Source organism: Camelus dromedarius, chromosome 13, assembly GCF_036321535.1.
Source record: "Camelus dromedarius isolate mCamDro1 chromosome 13, mCamDro1.pat, whole genome shotgun sequence".
Classification (NCBI taxonomy): domain Eukaryota; kingdom Metazoa; phylum Chordata; class Mammalia; order Artiodactyla; family Camelidae; genus Camelus; species Camelus dromedarius.
The window spans coordinates 65,759,033-65,784,326 of NC_087448.1; the positions used below are offsets into that span (position 1 = coordinate 65,759,033).

Here is a 25,294-nt window from a genome sequence, read left to right on the forward strand (position 1 = left end):
TTTGGTGGTGGGGCTCAGGATGCTGTGGGAAAGTTACATCTGTATGGAGAAGAGTTCTAGACTTGGGCTTCAGGCTTGACTCCGTCCCATACCAGCTGCATGCTCTTAGGGAAGTCTCTTAATCTTCCGGAGCCTCAACTTCTATAAAATAAAGACATTGACATCTACTTCACAGAGTTGTCTGAATGAATAAATAAAACATACCATGTGACAGAGCCTGCTAAGCACTAAACACTAGGTAAATATAAGGGATTATGATCATAAATTGGAAGACACATTTTAAGTATAACCCTGAAAGGAAAAATCATCTCACAAACACACTTACAGTGGTCCATGTGTACGTGTGTAGGTTGCTAGTTATACACAAGAATAAATTGAAAAGTTCATCCTATTTAGTAACTGAACATAATAAGTAACAATTCAGGGCTTACTGTCATAAGTTTAGATTCCTAGCACAGCTTGAGAGCAAAGCTCTCAGAATTCTTTAGTCTGTCTTTATTTCATGCTATAGAAAACTTTCAGGTATTTTTGGCTTTGTTTCAATAAGCTGAAACTTTGCCAGAATGATTGCTTTGCTAAACACTCCTTTCTGTTTTAAAACCTATATTTCACATTAAGTGCTTTTAAAGTGTTCAGCAGAGATCAAAACGCAAAGTCCATCCTATATCTGAAGCAGAAAGATCAAAACTGGCTGGTCTGGATTGGGGTGGGGGGAGCCAGGGCAGAGGCAGTGACAAGTTCAAGAGAGGAGAGGGTGACAGAAGCCACGCACAGAAGCGAAGGCAGCTCTGTCCATCAGCCCTGGGGCCTGGGGGCAGTGGCAGGTAAATAAGGCCAGGAGGACAGCAGCTGGGGTGACTGAGAACTTCCAAGATGAGAGGCAGTTTCACACCAAATTCAGAGAGCCTCAGCTTTGAGTAGCCCCGAGGAAGGAATCTGGTGGGAGCTGTGCACTGGAGTTAGTGCTGGTCCAACTCGTGTCTGCACGGACATCTCAACGGGGCTTCCGGTCTGGCTGGGAAGGAGTGCGGCCAGAGGCACCATTTAAACTTAGCCACTTATTGCGTGTTTTTCTACCTGGTGGGGTTCATCTAATTCATATGTTTTAAAGCTCAGCTTTGCTGGACAGAGGACCATAAGTATCCACCTGTGGCAGCCAACAACTTGACGCATAAGGTCTTGACAGGAAATAATCTGCTTCCAGGAAGAACATCTTATAAATCGATTTTGGTACCTACTAATGTAAGAGTGAACCTTCAATTATCCAACGTTTGATTTCCAAGTTTGGAGAGTGCCAGTCCATCCAAAATTCAAGCCTTGTATTTTAAGAACTGTATTTTATGGGGGATTCTAAGATGTGCTTAAAAATAAAATATTGAATACATTTCTAGCATCTTTGCTGCTCCTTCCCTGGATGTGGTGCTGGATTCTAGTTTCCTGGAGATCCAGAATGCCCTTCCATCCCACAACCAGTACATCTTGAGGAGGGCTCTTCCAAGGACAGACCCAATTCAGGCCAACTCCAAAGACAAGGCAAGAGCCATCATCCCTGGTGGGTGACCTGAGAATGAGAAGCTTTCAAGAGGATGGCCAGACATCCTCGTCTCCACGGGAGGTACGACGTAACCCAGAAGACAGCAACTTCAGCCATGCCACAGGGACTCTGCTCTTGGACTCGAAAAGGCTCCGTCCCCAACTACATCTTTGTGTGGTCTGTGAGCCAGTGTGTGTGTCTTCTCTTAGGAGAGAGAGAGAGAGAGTGTGTGTGTGTGTGTGTGTGTGTGTGTGAGAGAGAGAGAGAGAGAGAGAGAGAGAGGGTTTTAATTTCCTTTTTATAAGGCAACCCCAGCTACACTGAGATTAATATGTACCAGGGCTGAGAACCACCAGGAAAGCTGATTCTGAATAGATGTGAAAAATCTTTGTTTGAATTTATTCAAACCAAGGGTGTGGACAACTGATGGATACTTCGGAGCAAATATTGGTAGAATTTAGGGCAGTATTTTAATGGTTATGAAAAAGTTTAAGCAGCAATTTTGAGATATGGGGGACAAGCCAGTCCTGTTCTGGGATCTGTAATAAGTGTCCCGAAAGCATTCTGACCTATTGCCGCTTCTTCCTTTCTCGTGTGTCTGAATTCACAACCTCTAGAAATCCCATCTCCCCCCAGAGCCACCCCGAGGTCCTCTCCTCCAGGCGCCCCCCCTCGACTCAGCTGACAAGGGGGCCAAATAAGGGTGGGGCTGGCGGTACGGAGACAGGTAGGACCAGCTCTCAGTATGATCACTGGAAAGTCAGGTTTGTGAGCTTAGTTCCCTTTTGCCTTCAAGGGAATACCCTGCAGGTCAAGACACTAGAATTTATGACTTTACAGGCAACAGCGAGTCCCCACACTCCAGTCTTTATCGCACAAGTGCTGTCTCTTCAGCGGTTCCGGTACTTGTGCTAAAGTGTCCGCTGGGGCCCGAAGCCCAGATGCTAACGGTCAGGCCTGGTGCCACCGAGGCCTCCTGCCCTCCCCTGCCCCACCCGCCATGGCTTCTTCATCTGGCAGGTGAATTCTGGTTCTATCCTTAGCAATCGCGCAGAAATCAAATATGGGCTTAAACACAAAACCCAGCATGCTCCTGCCACACTCAGAAGCTCCAGGAAAGCACGGGAGAGGGGCCCCGGATTGGGGACACCCCACCCGGGGGAGGGGTCCTGGATCGGGTACACCCCACGAAGCCGGGCAGGACAACACCCCCGGATCCAAAGCTTGCCCGGGGGCGGGTGGCGGTGCAGACGGCTCTCTGGGGAGGAGCCCACCCTGCAATGGAGGGTTTCGTCTTCTGTCTTCAGATTCAAGGCGCTACACACCTAATAGTTACAAGAGCCACTTGTACAGATTGCTTCATCACCACCCTCTTCTTTCATCGAATTTCCTTTTTATGAAGGAGATCTAGGGACAGAAACGTGTGCCAGCTCGCCCTACCTGGCCCTCGGTTGTTTCTTCCAAAGCCCAGACCCAGAACCAGTAAGCTTCAGAACCACCTGAGAACTCAGGCGTGTCACCAAGAAACTCGTGCTTGCGGCCCTGGGCATCGGGGAAGCCCCCCTCACAAACTGCCATTTCTGTTCCTCAGGCCGCTCAGAAAACCCACCTGTGGGCTCACCCACTGGTGCTCTGCATCAGGGAAGCCAGGTGTGGGCGCCCGAGCCTGGGCGTACACGGTCCTGCGGCTCTGATCACACACAGGGGAGGCTGGGGACGGGGAGCTCTTCCTGGCGGCTTTCCCACGGGGCCTGCCCTCCTTGGAGGGGAGAAGAGGCCATGGCTGACCCACCTCAATGACCAAAAGAGTCACAACGCTCATGATGAAGAAACAAAATAAAAATTTTTAAGGTTCGAATAAAATGGGGGTAAAAAGGGACGGGGGAAGCTGTGTTTGCAAATCACTGCCCAGTCCGCTGCGCATCCTTGGGGCCCATGTTCCCTGGGGAAGGCTGGCCTCCAGACTCCTGCCTATTTGCACGGCTTGCCTGGAAACAGATGCCACCGCCACCCACTGGGGCTGGCGGGGCTGCTCAAGTCCCTTTGCTCACAGCAGAGGCCGCACCTGCACAGGTGGGCTGTTCCCAGGACCACACCGGATGGAGGGGAAACGCTCACTGCAAAAAGAACAGCAGGCCAAGGGGATGAGACCACGTTTGGCTCACCTTTGCTAGCGTGACCGACCCTCAAGAGAGAGATGGGGTCAAGGAACTGAAACGTGGCAAATCCTCAGTCTGATCTTCGGCCGAGAGCGAAAGCCCACCACTTAACAACACCCCGGGGTCTGGGGGCGGCCCTGTCATTTGCAAGGTCTCCTGCGGTTCAGCCTGAACTACGCCATCCTATCAGCCAAAGAGGAGGCGCTCTGACATGAACCCCCGCATTTCTAACCCCCCCAGATTCGTGTTCTGTACCTTGTTTGAGGCCACAGAGGACTGCATGGCAGGGTATACGCTGGCAGGAAGCACCTTACAGGCAGCGCCTCAGTTCCCTTCCGAGCTGAGCTGCTTGTCCCGGAGCTGTGCCCGCCGGGGGTGGGGTGTGCCTGGAGGGAGGGGTCACTGCACAGCACACCACTCACACAGATGGCAGGGCTGTCCTGGGAGGAGCGGAGCCGGGCCTGGTCGGCTCCGCTCTGAACTGTTAGAAGCTGTCTTTATAACAATGGGGACATCGAAATTACAGCTCCCTGCAAGGCTGCAAGACCCCACCACGGTGCCGGGGAAGACACTCCCTCTGTCCGGCAGGTCTGCTCTGGCTTAAGACCCGAGACGTAATCGCTTTTGTTACACACTCACAGGCAGCAGGAAAAGACATTCTTTATGGTCCTCATGTTTGACGCCCGACTTACCAACTTCATCCCTGATGTTTGCAAGTTCGATTGACAGCTCTTTTTCTTTCACAAGGGCACTTTCATTCTGCAAAAAACAAAACGGATACCGAGAGTCCCCCAGTTTTATGCTAGATGAGCATTTTCACATGTTTAATTAATGAATCATATTAAGCAAATATTTGTAAGTCTAGCCCTTAAGGAGATAATTTTCTCATTATAGAAGCATATAAAAAACACTTCCAAAGCCAAGCCTGGCTCATTCAGTTGCATCCCGTTCAGATCACCAAGCCTGACATTAACATTCACACCATCTTGCCTGGGCTTTTCTCCGCGTTGCACTCTTGTATACACCATCCTGCAATCATTCTTCGTATGTCGATGTTCTACGCTTAATCCACTGTTATATATTATTACACATTAAGCAAAATTTTAATGGAGGCACTGGGGATTGAACCCAGGACCTAGTGCGTTCTAAGCATGTGCTCTACCACTGAGCTATTTCCTACTCCCCATTACTGTGCATTTTTAATTATCGTCACTATTACGAGACTTTTGACCGTTAAAATGTCCAGACTATATTTCTCTGAAGGCCAAATGCTTATTTTACCAACTGTCTTGTCCCCTTAAACTTACCCTTCTGTCCACACACGCACAGTTAGCTACCCAATGAATAATACCTAAACGGAACACGTAACATGAACCATTCTCTCTGTAAGAAGACCGACATCAAAACATAAGGTTTCCAAGTTTTTTGTCCCATATCTGCATCAGTAGGAGGAGGAAGAGGAAAACTCACACTGGTGACTGACTGCAAAGGATGCCATTTGTAAGCACATGACTGCTTAGCTGTTTTCAAATCAAATACAAACTATGACACAAAATAGAGAAGCAGTTGAAGATATGAGTAACCACAAATATTTACATTTGTTATGATTTTATTACTACTAATAATAACCAGGAAAGATGTGTTATGTAAATTCTCTCCAAGTCAGAGATACCAAAAACACAGGCCTTCGAGGAAAGGCTCTCTCATTCTGCAGGATGTACTCCCAAAGCAAACATTTCCAAAAGGGGATTTGGGCTAAAATGTGTACCAAATATCTAGCACAAACATCCAGAATGCTCTTTCTTTCTTAACCTCCTTTGACTTTGATCTCAGCACCTCCGAAACACCTGTGCCGAACGTGAACAGACAGACAGCTGTCACAATCTCGCTTCTGTGTCTGCTGCGTTTAGACCCCGGTGACACGTGCGCTACGGTGGGTGGAGGGGAGGGAGGGTCTCAGGTTATCCAAAGGGCATTTGCTAAGCAATGTCAGAATTTCATGCAAAAATCAAACTTGATTTGCATAATAAGCTGAGAGTTATTTTAGTTACAGGCATCAACAATGATTAAGTCACGGTTGTCTTAAGACTAACGGAGCAATAACACACCCTCTGAGGGACAGGGGACCTGCATCTCACTCGTGAAGCTCCCTCCTTCCATCCCAGCCCACAGCATCCTTGACTTCCCTCAATCTAAAGGCTGGGAATCACACCTGAGAGCAGACATTCCCCTAATCACAAATCGATGCTGCCTCGATGCCACACCCACCGCCTGGGGTTGTCCTGAGGGTTAAACAGTCAACCTACATGAAGCAGCTAGAACGTGCCTGGCACTTACAAGCTCCATACAAGTGCTAGTCGTTATTACAACTCGTTGTTTCCTTTGATTTCCTTTGCAGCCCGATGTCATGCTGTCGATAACAGGTGCTCTTCTACCTTGAGTATCTGAATGTGTTTAGAACTGGCATTTGTCTTATTCTCTGATATTTATTTAGTTTAACAGCATCTTCCTGTCTCTGTCCTGATTTTACTCTACGTTCAGAGACTGGAGAACCCAGAACAGGGAAAATACCTAACCAGACGGATCCCGGGGATGGGGCGCTTGCACTCCCAGCCGTGTAATACCGCTGCCGACTTGCTACTGCGAGTTAAGAAAACTCGGTATTCCGGAGAGGGTAAATCCCAGTATTTACCCCCAAATAATCTCAAACTAGTGAAAAACCTAACTTGTTTCTACCATCAAGAATACTTTTGAACACTGATATCCTCAATTCCAAAGCACAGCCAGAGAACTGAAACACTGCACTTCTCAGTCCGGAAACAGCATCCCAGGTATTCACTCCCGGGCTACTGACTCTAGTTTAACCCGAAGCCAACGTCTCCCTCAGCTCCTGCAGCAACCCCTGGGGTGATGCCCCTGGACATCACCCATGCCGTGCGGAGGGGTCCCGCATCACAACCCCTCACACTCCGCTGTCCAGCCAGGGAAGAATCTGGCATTTGGAGGAGTGTCTTGCAGGTCCAGGAAGGAGGAGCAGCCTCAGCTGGAGACAGTGCTGATAACATTGAAGAGCTTCAAACTTGAGTCAGTTTGGTGAAAAGCTGCTGGTGGTGTCTGTGGCCAGGCCTGCCCCACCCGTCTTTGCTTTAGGAGAAACGCAAGTGAGAGAATGAAAGAGAAGAAGCAAGAAAAGAAAGGGAGGGGGTGGGAAGGGAGAAGAGATAGCAGGGGAAATAGGAGGGAAACCAGAGCGATCTGAGGGCCTGCACCCTCTCCATTTGGGGAAGATCAGTGAAGACGCACCCCACCCTCACCCCTGACCTTCTGCCAGCACAGACTGCAAAACCAACTGGTCTGAAAGTCATCAAACGGCTCACCAAGGGTCAGCCGCCAAAGACAGGCAACAGACCTGATGGCTAAAATGTCAAGGAAAATAACTAACCTCGGGTAAGGTCTGCTGATGCCGATGGCAATACTAACACTGACCTTCACTGAACACCTTCTAGACAGGCACAGCGCTGGGAAAGCCCTGCTCCTTATTCACTCCTCCAAAAACTGTCGAGTGGACCCTGGGTTTTATTTTCCTTTCTGTAGGATGAAACTGGGGTTCTGTGATGAGGTAACCCACCAAGTAACCCACAACAAGCCAGGAAATGGCAAAGCAGGAGTTTGAACCCAGAGTCAACAGTCTCCATCAAACACTAACACATGGACATTCTCCCCTCCTACCCATGGTTAGGTCCACCCAACACCAAGACCAAAATGCACCGATCCTCAGACTGGATCTGAGCACTCATTACACGAAGCTTTTCACGTCTACCAGGCATTGAGGCAGTGCCAGCTCCCAATCCCTCTGTTTCATTGGGAACATCCCCTGGCTGCATCCACACCTCACCCCACCCCCTGCCCTCCCTGTGTTTGTCCTTGGTGTTGATTTGTCGGTTGCACCTCAGTTTATTTCCGGTACAGCCTACGTGGGGCTGTAACGTCTGACAGGGTTGCTGTTTAGCTTGCCCAGATCAGTTTTCTCTGACCCTTTCTGATGGCCTCCGAATGCATCCCTGCCAAAGATGCTGGCACAGCCCAGCTCTGCTTGCTGAGGCCAGCCAGAGCAGCCTGGCTGCAGCCCTTCCTCCTTAAGTGCTGGTTTTTGAAATGATATCAACTCTTCTAATTTGTGAAAACTCTGCATCAATTAAGTTACTCCTTGTTTTCTGCAAGCCAAGCCCAGTGACGTAGTGCTGCCCTGCAATGGAATGAACAAGTCAACCGCTGCAACGGCGGGGACACTGCTCCTGAGGCAAGGGGTGACCCCTAAGGGAATGTCCACTCTCCACTCCCTGCGTCCAGGAGCGACCCCTCCATCATCGTGACTCGACAGAGACAGCAGCCGTCCAGCAAGGCCCTGAGGTTCTGCTGAACATCCAGGAGAAAGGCCTCCCCAGAGACTCCGTTTCAAAGGATCTCACGCACCACTCCCCTTCCTCCCCACCCTAAGCCGGGTCGGCGTGATGACGTGGTGGGATGGCTGAAATCTGAGCAAGGCCTCTGCGGACAGCCCAGCGTTAGATCAGTGTTAGATCATTCCCTACATGGGGAATGAGTGGAAAATTCCTCGCTGGTGCCAAGCACACGAGCCCCTGCTCTCACTCCAATCGGCTAAAAATAGAACTCAGCAAGGCATCCGACCTCTCCTAGTGATACAGTCCAGAAATCTGCAAGTCGAAGAACGCCATTCCTCTAAAGTGACTGTTTACTCTAGGGCAGGCTGGGCTGGAAACAGACCTGTGGAGAACGTCCACCTCAGCCCCACAACAGCAGCTGTCTTCTGAGCCGCCTCTTTTATCTGATTGCCGACCTCCCCATTGCGCTCCGAGTCCTCTAGTCTCTTTAGCGTGGCACTCGGCACCCGCAGGTGGTGTCCGAGGTGAGTTCTCCCCGAGGAACACCCAAATCCACCCCTCCTGCCCCAACACGCTCCTGCAGGCCTGCTCCGGGGAAGCCCACGCCTCTTCTTAGACACGGCGCTGCCCACTCTTGGGAAAGGCTGCCTTTCCTCTTTCCTAGCGACAGAAGCCTGGCGAAGCGTGCAACCTGCTAATCATTCCATTAACTTCAAGCAACTGGATGTGTGGCCGAGCCCCGGGCAAGCCTGCCACACTCTGTTACTCCAGCACGCGTGGTCAGCGGGGGCTGTCTGCTCAGGTGCCTGGTGCTGCCCTGCGAGGGTGGTGGTACAGGAAGTGAAAACGCCCGTCCTGGTCAGCATCGCCCACGTGACCCTCCCTCGGGCATCAGCAACCCAAGCCCCTCCTCGCACTCGGAACCAACACACAGCCTGGTTATTAAGAACACTGAGTGTTGAGGGAACCAAGGTGCTTTCATTCCCCAACTAACGCAGAAATAGGAAATTTATACAACACATATTTACTGAGACACTCCAGGTAGGGTATTTCTGCCTTTGAGGAGCTTAAGAGTCTTCCAGAGAGTCAGTAAATGAATAAGCAATTACAAAACAACGGGCTATAACTCAGCCAGGCAGGGCTGGCGTGGAGTGTCCCTGAGACCAGAGGATGAGTAAGCAGGAGCCTATGAAGGGAGCTTCCTAGGAAAAGGCCAGGAGAACCAGTGACACAAAACAGCACCTGGGGCTATTTCTGGGAACCTTGGTCACCCCATTAGATGGACCCTTCTCTTTTTCTTGCCAAGTGTCTGCCTCTGGTCTGTGACGGTCCCTGAGAGAATGCTTAATCAGCTACAATGGGTACTGATGACACTTTCATAAAATACAATGTCAATTCACTGTGGTTCTCAATGTTTTTGTCAGCTACCTCCTCCCCACCTGTTTCTTTTTTTTTAAAGAGGGGCATTATATGCACGTAAAATTAAAAAAAAATACATATGGAAGCCTAAAGACTCCCAACTAATCTCTTCTATCTTTTTAGCCTGCCCTGAAATCAGCGCAGACCAGGAAAATTCAACCCCACGAGCTGGGCCACTCTTCCCCAGGCTAAACAAAAGAACCGTAACCAGCGAAACATCTACAGACTTCGGGCATTTGAGGAAACATCTAGATCCTTTTTATTGTGAAGGTTTGAAATCTAAGGGACATTCATACACATGAAATCACAAAGAGGTTAAGGGATTTTTTTTTTTTTCTCATTCTTCCCAGAAGCAATACTGCTTCTCACCTAGCGCTCCACAAGTTCAGTTTAGGGCTTAATTCCACGTGGTAGAACCTCGTCTCAATAAGGAAGCATGCTCTTCCATATTTCAAAACGAGCCAGCCACAAGGTGACATCAACAGAACATGGTAAGTCTCCGGCATTGTTCTCACACTGCCTTTTGTGAAGACTGCGTTCATTTTCAGCATTAATATTGTGAAGACTGGCCAGATTCTTCATCATATGGCTCTGTGGAAAATTCCTTTGGGAGGGAGACTGACCTTTTATTCATTTCAGTTATGGCTTTAAGGCAGCACTGACATCAGGCTTTGACTTAATCAATAAGTATTACATCTCCCACATATAATGAACACAGACCATTGTTTTTTTGTGCCTGCTTTTCCACCCGGAAATGAAATTTAATATACACTGGTCAAAGGCACAGCACCATTCACACTTAATATTCTTAAATACATGTCAGTGTCTACTCGTGTGGAAAATGAGCAAAGTCATATCTGGTTTTAAAGGAAATCAGACTAAACTTCAAGATGCGTCAGTCCAGCCTCTGCCGTCATGCATGCTGGGGAATCAGTGGTTGCAAAACCTAACTTACCTAAGAGGCTGTAGTCAACAGGGGAACGTCAGACCACACCTGGATTACCAAGCCATGATTAGGAAGGACAGAGACTTATGGGCCCCAAGGGGAAAGAATGTGAATCCAAAGAAGTAATGTTGGGAAAGTCTGGATCTCAGAGCCAGCGAGAGAAAAGAAAACTCACCAGAACCATGACTTTTAATCGTTTATGTATTACTGAAGAAGTCTCTTGACCTTTCTGGATTCAACCTTCCTCTGATCACCCTCCCAAATTTATTACTGTCCCCTCACCCACGCATACCTGGGAGGGGCAGTGAGGCACCTTGTCCCAACTCACACCCCTGCCAAGAATTTAGAGAAAAGGTAAACAAGGTTAGCCTCTGAGATAACAGTCAACACATAAAAGGCTATGGGTAGAGACAGGCCAAGTGACCCCTAAACGGACAGGACAGCACTCAAAGCAGCAAGACGAGGTGGGGGCAGGAGGCGGGAGTGAAGAAGCAAAGCGAAGGGGGCTTGGAAGAGGCGGCCACCGGGGCAAGCACGATTGCACAGCCTCCTAGGTGATTTCGGGCTGGAGGGGTGACGGGACATGGACACGCCAGGCGCTGAGTCACTGGATGCCTACGTAACGCAACTCGCTGGCTCAGACTGCATCCTCATCAAAGCTTCTTATGACCATGGACTGACTCTAAAAAGACATCACATCTTTATCAGGCTTGTAATCGCCCATCTGCCTGTCAGTTTTAGTTCTTCCTGTTACAAAGACCAGTCGGCATTCTAGTTATACATCTAGTTGACTTCTCTGCGTAACTCAGCCTTCCTAGGAACGGCCACCTCCGGGAGGTTTCTGTCTGTGCAGAGCTGCTGGCCTGAGCCCGGACCACGCTGAGTCCACCAGTGAACAGACTCCTGGGGACCCGACTGGTGTCCCAGAAGCCCTTCCTGGGTCATACCTTTCCTTTGAAAATACCTAGAGAATGAGTCTGTAGAATGCCTCTCTGCTCCAATCCCAAGAGGGACCGCCCTCCCTCATTAACTCCAGTTAAAACACCAGGGTCGGCTCTCAGCTTGGAGAGCATTTTCCCACACTCCCTACATGCTTGTGTCTCCCAGTGTTAACTCTCACCTTTCACCAGAGCGGCCTGAAATATCTTTACCCCTGTGCTCTTTGCTTAGTTACAGTCCTTCTCCTCACTCGTTTCTCAAAACTCTACCCCGTTCCTCAACGTACAAGTCATGACCCTCCTTTCCCAAGAAACCTTGCCTTTGATTCCAGCACCGACTGATTGCTCCTTTGACTGGATTCCAGAAACAGGTGCAGTCGGCACCACATAACTTTCACTTAATTACACTCCAGGCTGGACTACTGTTTGAATCGCTCTGCATGTGTCCCTGCTGCCTACCCCACTTGCAATTTTTCTGGAAAAGGAGGACGTACAACCGAACATATAACTGGTAAACTCCATGGGGCAGGTTGTGCCTTTTAAGAATTCTTTAAGAGTCCCCATAGTAACTGGGCACATAGTAAATGAGCAGTGAATACTGTCAATGAACAGGTGTCTTTAAAGTTAAAATACTGAAGCACAATCAGCTCTTAAAAACCATTTGTTCATTTAATAATTTTTTAAATTCATTTTCTACTCTGGGTTTTCACTCCATTGCTCCCCACAAAAAATTCATGCTAAAGCAGTGTCCTAGGATTTCCATTTCTTAGCCTCTCTCTGAAACTGATGACCTAAGAAGTATCTTCAAATGTGCCCCTGCTCTTTTCAGAACATCTTTAGTTGCACTGTGATCAAACTGTTAAAAATTTTTTACTTCACAAAACAACATTTTCTGTTCTGTACCTACACAAAGCTCTGGGGGGATGTTTCTTTTATTTTTTCTTTGTTTACTACGATGGGCTAAAGTCATCAGCAACGACTCCACTGACCATTTTTATCAGGTCTCTTTCAAACCACGTTGGTGCTGAGAGTGTCAGAGCTGATTAACAGACTGAAGGACTTGACTGGGGGATTTAAAGGAGTGCTGACTTCCAGGGTTTGAGATTGGAACGGAATCCCATGTTAGTCCTCGTGTACAATGCATGGCCCAGTAGGTAACTACAGAATGAACAAATGATTTTGGCACGCTGCCTGCGAAGGTATCCTGAAAGGTGGGCAACTAAATAAAACAATGATTTTTTTAATTAGAAAAAGGAAAGCCCCTTAACTCCTAAAATGAGCACCTCTGAACACACTTCTACAAAATCTCCAACAGGAATACCACTCTAAAATAGAGCAAAGAAACATCAAGAACTGCGGGTCTAACGTAGTGAGAAAGTTGACAAGTGCAGGGTAAGTTTTTTAGCTTTCACCAGGAAAGAAAAATTTATATTAAGTTTCAAAGTTTCAAAGCTAAAACATTTGAAACACAAATATGCTGCCAAAGAGATGAAATAACATTTAATTATTTTCCTAAAATCTCCAGTTTAAAGAAGGAATGGGGACCATTTTTTTCAAGAACTTGATTTAAAACAAAAAAGGATGGATTCACTTTAAAATATATTTTCTCAAAAAAGGCCTTTATATTACAGTTTCTATTTCTAAAACTTTTGTACCAGAGCTTAGAATTATGAGTACTGTACTGCTGTTGTGCATGTAATAAATCCTTCCCTTTTCTAATAACTATTGTTAACAAGCCTCCTTCAATACCTTTTGGTGACCATTTCTCCTGGAAAAGGGCTTAATCACTTCAGTGTTGGATTTGCAGATAAATTGAGTGCAAATGTTCTATATTGCTATTTGTTAAAAGCACAGAAATGCGTGTATGAACATTTTAGTTTTTATTCATGGAAGCAAAGGTAATCTCACTGCGACAATTATTTCTATGGGAAGAGAACGACCAGGTGACTTCTAAGATATCAGTTTAATTTTCCTAGGTGGTAGGTAACTCTACTTTAGGTCAAAGTTCATAAACAGAACTGGTAACTAACACATTCCCAAGTGACCTCCTTGTAATGAGTTTTATATTAAGTCATTTATTTCCTTTCACCTGGTCCCAGACTATATACCTCAAGCCATCTAGCTGACCCCCATGGGTAGAAAGGAGGCAATTTCAACCCCTTGTTAAATTCCATTTCATGCATCTTAGATAAATCCAAATGCGTGTGATAATAAAATCTATCACAGAGACACGATTTCTTGCCAACTCATTCCTAGTTCTGAAATTAAAAGCGTACCCTAGTCCCCCTGCAAGCTCACAGGCAAATGTCAGCAGCAAAGAAAGGCTCTCTGCTGGAATTGTCATACAAGTCTTTCTCACATTGTGTTCTCTGCTCCCTGGCTGTGAGCATTCCTTGCAGTGAAAGCTGGAACACACCCTCAGACTCTCTGGCTCCTTAAGTTTTCACCTCTGCGTTTTTCACCCCTGCGTGACGCGAACACATACGGAGAGAATAACGGGACTGATGCTTGCTTCTCTGACCTCAGGAACAGAAATGACAAGGATGGATGCTGCGTGTCAGGAAGAGTGGTAAACTTTCAGAGTTAGTAGTTGGCCAAGAGAAGCACGTCTAGCTAATCTAAATTCCCCCACTGGAATGTCTTAGGTTTCACAGGTACATCAAAATGAAGTAAGAATACTCCAAGGATTTCTTGGCAGTTGGGATTTCAAGAGCCCTACTGTTTCCGGAGAATGCAACAGTTACACGGGAGACCGCAGGGAGACAATTATGTAAGGCACTGCAGAGTCTGAGCCCCGGTGTCCCTGCGAACACCGCTCACAACTCAGCACACTGGAACCAGTCAGGTAGCCTCCTGCTCACCCACGAGACAAGGGCACACACATGCTGCGGACAGGGACAGAGGCGGCTGGCTCTGGCCTCTCTGCCCTTAGGAAGGAGGAGGGGAGGAAGAGAGAGAGGGAAGGCAGAGTACCGTCTTGTCCAGGCACTGAAGGCAGTTGTAAGGCTTGCAGCAGCAGTGGCCCATCCCGGCAGGCTGGCTGGCAGGCAAGGGGACCTCCTTCATTCAACGTGTCAGCGGGTAATTCCTAAGGCGAGGTAATGGCTCAAGCGAGAGGGGCGCGCCGCTGGGAGCTGTCACAACTTCCATGTGGTCCCCTCGGCTACCTTATTTCTCCTAATAACTTCAGGAATCCAGGAGCCAGAAGAACGAGAGGAGGAGGAGGAGCGCAGGGCGGCCGCGTTCGGCTCCTGCTGCAGGGAGGGGGGAGGGCAGGAGCCAGGAAGGGAGGGGACAGGCGGAGGGAGGGTCACTTTGCCACTGGAATCCTCAGAGTGAGGCAAATCAATAGTCGCATAACAGTCGAGCATTTACCGATGCCACCTCCCGGAGGGGACAGCCGGCGCGCCGCTCCCAGCCCTCCCCCGCGTGCGGATGCGCCCCTGCGCGACGCAGACACGCCTGCAGAGGACGCAGGAAACACAAAAGAGCTGCTTTTCCAGGGATGCTCCGGGCGGAGGGCTAGGGAGAGGTCTGGGAGAGGCGCGACTCTGCTCAAATACTGGCTTTCTATTTCCCCGAGAAGTAAAAATACGTATAAACGTGTTATATGTGGCCTTTCCTGCATGTAACCCGCCTCTCGGGGCATCTTGCCTGGGGACCACCAACTGCTCATTTTCAAATTGATGTGCCAGGAACACTTCTGGCCTCATTTATGGAAATCTCTATATTTGAACTATAATTGTGAAATCACTTGTCTCAGCTGACATACACTAACCATTCAAGTGACTTAAGTAATTAAAATTGGGGTGTGGGGCAGATATATCTCCTGGGCATATTAGCATAACAGTCTTAGAGGACTTGATCTTTCTGGATGATTTGTAATTTTTTGAACAGTTGAAAATCAAAAAGGGAAGGGAGTGGTGGGGGCAAAGGTTTTGTTTTTGTTTTCCTTTAAATTTCAAAAGAGACGTGGTATTTAAAAACATGTTTACGTAATCCTGGAAGTGGAAGATGCAAATATTTACACGATTAACTTTATACTTCCTGTACCTCAAAGGAGAAATCCTGAAATTTACCATCTGCAGAAATGTATAATTGCATTTTTGCCCATTCTATTTGCCTAAGACTGTAAGCAGACAACAGTTAAAATCAGATAATTTTACTAAGTTTAGATTTTCCAAGCAGATTTTAATTAAATAGGACAAGTTATTTAGATTTGCTTGTAGAGAGGACAAGGATATTTGGTGATTAAATAAGAACAGACTGGAATGTGTGCTCTAAACTTGAAAGAATAAGCTCAAATCTTTCTTCAGTGCTAACAGGTAAACTGGCATAATTCTTTAGGTTGTGCCTATCAAAAATTTAAATGTATATACACTTTGAACCAAGAGATCTACTTCTAACCTACAAAAACACTCATATATACAAGGATACATGCATAAGGATATTCCATTTAGCATTATCTGTAACAGCACAAAAATGGAAATACTAGACAGCCAACATCTTTCCACCGTATGGAATGGTGAAATATTGCTGAGTCAGAAAATAGACTTTTACAAAATACAGAGCGAAACTATACGCACATATACATTTGTATAGGTCTACAATAAAGCTTTTGGAAAAAACCACAGTTCATACAACAGGAGCTGACCCTTGGGGAATAGGAACTAGCGGAGAGGGAGTGAATCTGCACTGTTTACCATCTTGCCAGCCTGTGTTACTTCCGCTGTTTTAAGTGTTTCAGGGGGAGGGCAGTGACCCCGGCCTGAACTCTATGACAGCGCTGCCTCCTTCTCATACAGTCTTGCCCTTCTGGGCAGGGAGCCTGAGCAGGCCTCAGAGAGTGAGAAGCTCCCAGGACCTCGGGCTTAAACCTGGCTGAGGGCTGTTCCTGAGACTTCTGACACCTTGGGAGAAAACCTTTTTACTGCAAGAAGCCATGCCTTGGTTCACCCACGTGCACAGCAGCGCTGATCGCAACAGCAAGAGGTGGAAGCAAGCCCAGCGTCCGCTGACGGATGGATAAACAAAGTGTGGCCCACCCGTACAAGAGAGCATTCATTACTCGGCCTTAAAAAGGAAGGCAATCCTGTCACCTGCTACAATGGAGGACCCTTGAGGATATTATGCTACGTGAAACAGGCCAGTCACAAAAAGACAAGTACTGTGTGATTCCACTTACATGAGATACCTAGAGTTGTCGAAGTCATAGAGACAGGAAGTAGAACGGTGTTGCCAGGGGCTGGGGGAAGGCGGGAATGGGGAGCTGTTTCACGGGGACAAAGTTTCAGTTTTGCAAGATGGAAAGAGTTCTAGAGACTGGTGGCAACGTCATGTGACGGCCCTGAATGCTACTGAACTGTACACTTAAATGGCTAAAATGGTCAATTTTATGTCATGTGCATTTTACCACAATTAAAAATTAAAAAGTGGTGGCTTGCATTCCCCTGCGGGTAGACGGTCCTTGCACAGTAAGTGTCTGATCAGGTGAAGACAGAAAAGCCCGTGTTGCGGGCGGGGCAGCAGGAGTGGGAAGGTCCCAGAAGCTAATGTCTCCCTCCCTACAGCCACGTGCAGAAGGCTTTCTTTGGGCAGAATTGTTTTTCTGCACCTTTTGGAACTGTGTCCTCCTACATTAGGATTTAGATTGCGCTGTCATAGAAAATTACTGCTCATTCTTGTGTGAGGTCTGAGTGTCTCCACTGCCCACAGGAGACAAGGGTGAGACGGGGAGGCTACCCAAAGAAAGAGGAGATTCAAACATATTTATGCAATTGCCCCACATATTCAAAACTTGGAACAAGAGCCCCTACTGTAGTGGTTTTTATTTTTCAAGGTACATTTACACACCAATGTACAAACAGCTCTAAATGGTCATAGTGGAAACCATGTGCATAAGTCAGTGTTCAAGTATTCCATTTTATTATTCCTGTTTCTCTGTCTTCCTTGAACTTGGAGTTCCTTACCCAGCCCCCTGCCCCCGAACACCCCTGCCAGACTCAGGGCTCCCTCTGCTCAAACCTGCCTGCCCAGTCCTGTCAGCACCACCTCCCCTCCTCTCCCGGATCCTCCATGGGAGTGAATCTGCTCCCTCTCTGTGATTTCACGTCATTCTGTGTACGAGTTACTGCTGATGACATTCTGCTTCATGTAATAATAATCGTTTACATCTGTCTTCTCCAAAATATCATGCCCCCTCGCTGTGCCTTGCTCACGTTCACACCCGCTGCACGAGCAACCTGCCTCGAGAGCGGGTCTCCATGACCGTCTCCCGAAGTGATGTGGGAGGGGACCTCGCTGGAGTCAAACTCGGGGATGGTGGCTTCTTGGCAGAAGCACTTCGGTGTCTCAAGCAGTTTGTCAGCCATGGGACCATTTGCAAGAGGTCAACGAGATAAAAAGTGTATCTCTGTCTCACTGTTTATTTCAAAGAAAACCATGAAAAACGACCCTGCAAGAGCCCCTTACAGATTGTCTAGGCAACCATCTGTTTATTTTGGTTCCACCGACCATGCCCCCCCTTTTTCCATGCATCTGAAACACGAGCTGTGGCTCTTGCACTGGATTTTAGCAAAGGGGATCGCCAGGAAAATGTGTGTAGCTTTTACCAAACACAATCCATCTAGAGATTTTAATGAGGGGAGAACGGGCTGGAAAGGGAAAATACCAAACAGAAATGTTTAAACTGGAAGTAAATTGGTGGTTTTGATCATCTGCATACAGACAACAGATGCCCTGAAACACCTTTGATGTAATAAACAGGATTTAGAATATTAAGGGAATTTTAAAAAGAAACAAATAACACTATTCTGTTCCGAGATACTTGTCAAAAGAGAGCTACGAAGATGCCACCTTTCTGTCATATCCACGTAGGAAGGTGCTGCTGTTGTATAACGCTCTTTCCTGTTTGTAGTCTGTTAGTCTTTGACGGTACCTTTATGTTTTTCTCCTTTTAAGCCAGTCACTAGGAGGAGGAGAGGCATCCTCCTTAGGTTTCTGCATTGCAGTCAGAAGAGTTGACTACTGTCTAAGAGAACTGAAATTCCAAATGATCTTTACTACCTGAGTGAGTAAAGAGGCTGGACGAGATTGGAGGACCGACAGAATCAGATACAGCCGTGGGAAAACTGCTGGCAAAACTGCAAAGAGCATCTGTTTACTGAACACATATTAGATGAGAAGGGGGTCACCGTGGACCTTAAGCTGAATGTCAGTCAACAACGCGACTGGCCATTATGAAGGGTTTGGACAGTAGAATGGTGTCTGCGACCAACCTAGGTGTCCATCCCAGCTCCCCAGCCCTCCTTGCTAAGCTGTGATGGCTGCTACACCGTGATGAAGCAGTAGCCTCCCCAAGAACAGCCCTCCTGGGAGCACTGCAGGCATGGGAGTGATGTGTCACTGATCTTGGCACAGGGCTTCTCACCTGTGGGAAGACGAGTCCCCAGCCCCTCCACCAGGTTCAGGTTCTCCCAGAAACCTCTGCTCCTCCTTTGCAGCATTTCTTACCATGGCAATTAAATAGTCATCTGATCCGCCTGCCTGTCTTCCTATATGAGGCCCCCAGCTCCGGGAGAGTGGCGACCACGTCTTCCCGTAAGGACATAACTGCATCCTTATCATGTGGCGCAGCACCAGGCGCACAGTAGGCACCAGTGAATGCTGAATAATACATTCAAGATTGAGCAGACTCACCCTGGTTAAAGTTGAAGCAGAGAGACCTGCTGATTGGCAACAACACAGCTGCTGCTCTAACATCTGGAGGGTGTTTGTTCAAAATCCCTTAAGAACAGTGATCCTCAGACCCAACTGCATAGACACTGTCAAGCAAAGATGGAGAAACTGCTCCGACATCCACCGGGACTTTTCTTTTGATTTGGAGCTCTGAAGAAGCCCAGACATTAAGGTGCCACTTCCCACTGTCATCTTTACGATACAAGCGTGGGAGAAAGCTGACTCACAACCACCCTGCCATTTGCCTCTTTCTCTTTTTCCCACTCATGATAAGAACCTGGCCATTTATCTGGGTGCGTCTGTCACTAGACGCTGTCAGTGATGCTCACTGTAGATTGCCATGTGGCCTCAAACCAACAATTCCATAGCCTTTACTCTACATCACGTGCCCGGATTCCCAAATATGCTACCACTTCAGGGAAGGACATGGCAGATGTCCCACAACTAGTGATTATACCTGCTGCTTGCAAAGCATCTGTACTGGTGGTGAAGGTGACCACGGTTCTTTGAAAATAATGTAATTAACTATAAACCTACATGCAATCCTGTCAGCTCTGCCTTAAGAACAGACCAAGAATCTGACCACCTCTTACACCTCTGCTCTAAGCATCTTGGTCCAGGCTGCCATCATACTGCCCTTGGATTATGGCAACAGCCATTTGATGCTCCTGTGTCTACCCTTCTCCCTACCTCCAGTCTGTTCTCAACAAATCAGAGTAGGAGAAATTTTATAAATAAAAAAGTATGTCTGTTTTCTATTCTCTATTCTTCAGTGGCTTCTCTTCTTCCTTGGAATTAAAGCCAGGGTCCCTTCAATGGCCCATCAGGAATTGGTCTTCTCTTACCCCCCTGGTCTCTTTATCTAGGACTCTTCCCTGCCACGCTGGCCTCCCTGGTGCACCGCCAACAGGTCAAGTGTTTTCCCTCCTCAGGCATTTCGTTCCCCCAGTCCTTGTGCCTGCAATCCCCTTTCTGGGTATACACAACTTGTTTCCTAACTGCTGTCACCTTATCAGAGAGACCTTCTGCAACTACTCTGTAAATTTAGCACACACTCTTACATCTTCCACTACTTCTTACACTCTCGTCCCCTGATTTTGTCTTCTCCAAAGTACTTACCATAACTTGCTTGTTTGTTCATTGTTTATCTCCTTCTAATAGGATGTACTCCCACTTAAGTTGCGAGTTTTCAGCATTCTTTCACTATTGTGTTCTCTGCTTTGAACAGTGCCTAGCACAGGGTAGTACTGAATACATATTTACTGAGTTAATAAATAAATAAACGAAGGTCAACAACCGGCTCAGGTCAAAGAGAGAAAAGATAAGAGGTACAAATAAATGTCTTAGAGAAAATAGAGGAATAGTCTATAGATACAGTAAGAATTTTAGAAAGAGAGAGAAGGAAGACCACAGACTCCACCTAGGTCCATATCTCCAAACACTTCTTATAAATCAATAAAGAATAACAAGAAGAAAAAAATTACCTAAAACCAGAATGCCTAAATTCAAAATGATTATAAGTAAAAAGATAAAACCCACCCAAATCCAGAAAGCAATCTCTCATACTCTTGCTCTTGCATAAGACTTTTCTCTGAGGAAGATCTGGGTGAGAAAAACTATGGGGAAAAAAGAGCAGGGGTAGTTAGTACGCTCTCAGTGTGGAAGTATTACAGAAGTCTCCGAGTAGATCGAAGCATGGTCTCCCAGGAAGGAACTTGAAGATATGTGTGATTGGAAGTTGCAGTCTTTGAAATAAAGAGCTTCTGGAAAAGAAGAAAAAAGGCAAAAAGTGTCCTACGGCAATTAGGTGCTGAAGGGGAAAAGACATTTAGAGGGAAAGTTAGGGTGCTGCAGGACAAGAGAGTACCCCCAAACCAGAGGACCTGATCCCTGGCTCCACTCACCCACAAAATCCACTAAAGAATCTGGACTTTGCTACACTGACAGAAGGCACCAAAGAGGAATCTTGAAAATCAGCCCAAGACTGCAAAAATGAACAGGAAAAAAATAAATAAATAAAGAGTTTTTACCAAGAATCAGAAAATAAGATCGAACATACCTCAACTGATGACAACTGCCTCCAAGAAACAACCATGAAGCAGAAGAAAACTGTAAGAGAACACTTCAAGCTGAATTAAATATACTAAAACTAGCACCGGGAGATATGAAAAAAAGACCTTGACACAGAAATACAAAAACCAAGAACAGAAATGTACAAAGAACAGGAAATAATCGAAAGAGAGTTGATTGAATTTTGAAATGTAAGAAAGAGACAGTTATCTCAGAAAATAAGCAGTAAATTACAAGGTGCCCCAGGCATGACGAATTAAAATAAAAATTTAATGAGGAGCATATTAAAAGGTAGGAAAGCAATCAAGAAAATAAAAATGAGAAAAAGAAGTAAAAGAGGTCTTAGAGAAAATATTGGAAATGAAAAACTGATAAAGATTAATCCTCACATTATTAGACTCCTGAAGAGGAAAAATAAAACAATGGGACAGGTCTGTTACTTGAAAAACATACTGTAAGAAAGCTTTTCAGAGAATAGAATCTTTATATTGAAAAGACTCACTGGGTACCTAGGAAACTAGCTCAGATTTAAACAACTCCAACATGTTTAATTCCTATTTAACTCCTATTAAGCCTGCTAGTATTCAGAGATTAAAGAAAATCAAGACCCCTAGGCAAAAAGATTACCTAATTATAAGGGCAGAAATATTTAATAGTCAAAGTAAGACAACAATGGGGCAATATTTAAAAAAAAAAATGAAAAATGAAAGAACATATAAAACAAGCCCTGTCTAAAAAGTTAAGCTGTCCAAGTGTCAAGGCTATAGAAAAAGTTTGAAACACAAGGACACAGGGAATTTTGTACCTGTGGGTAGAAAAGGAACAGCCTAGAGTATGTGCTTCATTCAACTAAGAGATGACTGGGAAATTTTCAGCAAAAGGATTGATGTAAGGATTTATGAAGAGAATTGTAGATCTAAGACAAGAACAAATGTGAGTATGAAGATAGAAGACTAATGTACAAATGCTTATATCTTGACAACTAAATAGAAATAATGAAACTAAAAACTAATAAAGAATGGAAGAGAGAATAAAGAAAGTAAATTAAGCTCACTGGCTGCTGTGAGGCAATAAAGGGGAGTTAAAGGATATAATTAAAAACTGGCAAACTGGATAGCCTAAGGTTAGATAAGAAAACAGGGGTCTGTGAGTACTCAAAAAAGATTTAAGCACAAATGTAACCACTAAAACAAAAATAAAGTGTCCCTAAATTCCATTCTTCAAAATTAATGAGCAAAGATTATACAGCTTTAGAAAAAGAAATATAGCAAATAGAACATAATAGATGTAATTATAAAACATTATGACAGACTTGAGACCAAGTATATCAGCCATATCAATGAGTGTGATGGGCTAATTTCACCAATTAAAAGAGAAGTATTCTCAATTCAGCTTACAATGTAAGCCCCAAATATATGCTATATCCAAGAGATATATAAAACCAAATGATTCAGCAAGGCAAAGTATAAATGGATGGATAAAGGTATTCCTGGTAAATGGAAACAACCAGAAAACAAGAGTAGCAATCTGGATATCCAACAAATAAAAGAATTCAAGCCTAAAAGTGTTAATTAAACACAACAAAGAAGCCCCTTTTAATGCCAAAAAGGCAAATTTATAATAGAGATAAAACACTTATGAATATCTATTTTCCAAATAACATAGCAACCTACTTTGTGAAGCAGATTTACCATTCTTAGTTCAAGAAAGATCAAGTGGACAAAAAAGAAAAACAAAACATAATCAATTAGGTAAGTCTTATGGCTATAGATTGAACTTCATATTCTGATAATGTAAGCAAATATGTCTATTTATCAAGAGCCTTTGAATCATTTACAAAAAATGATCAGAAGGAAACATCAGTAAGTTCTGCGAGTTAGAAATATTACAAACAACACTCTGATCACAACACGATAAAAGTAGAGATTATTAACCAATGGAAGGAAAATAGAAATCATTAATCAAAACTAAAAACAAGAAGGTCAACAACTGAAAAAATTTAAAAGTCTTCTTTTTGTGAAAGAGAAAATACAACTGAAATTTGAAAAAAATTTAAAAACCACTAAAAACAAAACACAAAAACACTAACATATGGGATACATTTGAAGCAGTTATCAGAGGAAAACTCAAAGCAGGGAATACTTTCATCAGTGAAAAATGAAAGGATGTAAATAAATGACTAAAATACCTAGCTGAAAAAACTAGCAAACAACAAAGTAAACCAAAAGAAAGCACTAGCGAGGAAATAATAAAGAGATACGTAGAAATTAATGACGTAGAGAAGTAAAAAACAGTAGATTTAATTGAAAAAAAGTTAACAAAATAGCAAACCACTAGCTAACTTGAACAAGAAAAAAGAGAGAAAGCACAAATAAACAAAATAAGAAGTGATAAGAAGGAAACAGAAAAAAAGAATAAAAAATCGTAACAGTCTACACTGCAGACCTCTACAAAATCAGCCTGAAATCCGTTATTAAATGGATAATTTTCTAAAGAAATACAGATTACCAAAATTAAGCCCATTAGAGAAAGTTTAAACAGACCAAATGTCTACAGAGACAACTATTAAAGAGTGACCACATACACAAAAACACCAGGCCCAGACGGCTTCGCCACGGTCTTCTACCAAACCTGCCAAGAGCAGACAGTTCCTGTGTTCTACAAATTGCTCTAGAGCACTGAAGATCGTGGCAGGTGGAATAATGCCTCCATTCCCCAGAAAGATGTCTGAGTCCCCAGAACTTACGACTGTATTATGCTACATGGCGAAGAGGAGCTCAGGTTGCAGGCAGAATTAAGTTTGCTAATCAGCTGACCTTAAAGTAGGGAGATTATCCTGGATTATCCAGAAGGGCCCAAAGTAATCACAGGCATCTCTGAATATGGGAGAGGAAGGCGGGAGAGTCAACATCAGAGAAATGTGATAAGAGAAAAAAACACTGCTGGCTGTGAGGATGGAGGGAGACCACGGAGCCAGGATGACAAGAAGCCTCTAGAAGCTGGTACAGGCAAGAAAGTGGATTTTCCCTTAGAATCCCCAGAAATGGATGCAGCCTGCCAATCTCTTGATCTTTGTTCAGTGGGACCCACTTTGGAACTCTGACTTCTACAACTGTTAAATAACAAATTTGTGTTGTTTTAAACCACTGAGTTTGTGGTGACTTGTTACAGCAGCAAAGAGAAAAGTAGTTCAAAATACTGATACAAAAATGAAGAAAAGTTTCCTAATTCTTTTTATAAACTGAGTATTTTGATACCTAAACCTGATGAAGGCTCCAAAGAAAGAAAGAAAGAAAGAAAACTCTGGATGGCTCAATAGTATGACTTATTCACGAGGATGCCCCAGTGATCTGTCATCCTTCCGTAACAGGGGTTCCCGCTTCTCTTGCAACTCTGCCATATGCATGAGTCGGCTTTTTTCTACATTTGTTTTACCACAGCTGTTACCCATTATTATCTCTTTCCTTTGTCTCATGTTTTATGGTTACTCATGGATGGTACTGCCTTTTGGCTTTTTTTTTTTTTTTAAATGGAGGTGCTGGGGATTGAACCCAGGACCTCGTGCATGCTAAGCACATGCTCTACCACTGAGCTGTACCCTGCCCCCAGCCTCTTGGCTTTTGCTTCCCATTTTCTCTTTCTCAGCTTCTAACTCTCCTACTTCTGCGGATTCTATTACTATGTCTCAAAAACAAAATCCCTATGAGGGAGGCTCTGATTGGTTCCAGCAGATGCTCTCCAGTACAGAACATGCCACTGGGCAGAGATCTTGTCTCAGTGAGGTCAGATTTGCTGGGGTCAAGGTGGTGGGGTTTTGGTACCAAGCATGACATAATCAAAAGGTACTCAAATATCATAGGTGATTCTTATATAGATAGTTGTGGGCAGAAAGTTGAAAGGAAGAACAAATCTATGCATAGATTTCATAATCAGAAATGTGCAGAACCAATACGAAACAGGGATGGATATTTACACGGGTACAAGTGCCCGTGTGGTGCGCACATGTGCACAAAGACACACACACAACCGAATTCCTGAATAAATGAGGTAATATCATTTCTTGTGCTTGATTAAATGATGTTATATTG

General features: G+C 45.3%; 1 protein-coding gene across 2 annotated transcripts in view; it reads right to left on the reverse strand.

Annotated features, from left to right (window-relative positions):
* Window positions 1–25,294, reverse strand: part of MTUS2 (microtubule associated scaffold protein 2) — a 405,965-nt gene that overhangs the window by 54,500 nt on the left and 326,171 nt on the right. Inside the window, exons 1-2 of one of the 2 annotated variants that reach the window (XM_064493236.1) lie at window positions 14,373–14,798; window positions 4,386–4,452 (exon numbers count right to left, since the gene is read on the reverse strand). In XM_064493236.1, the coding sequence (XP_064349306.1) occupies window positions 4,386–4,452; window positions 14,373–14,465 (160 nt within the window). In that variant the 5' untranslated portion in view covers window positions 14,466–14,798. Of the gene's footprint in view, window positions 1–4,385; window positions 4,453–14,372; window positions 14,799–25,294 lie in introns of those variants that run through there. The other variant, XM_064493235.1, reaches the window with a different exon arrangement.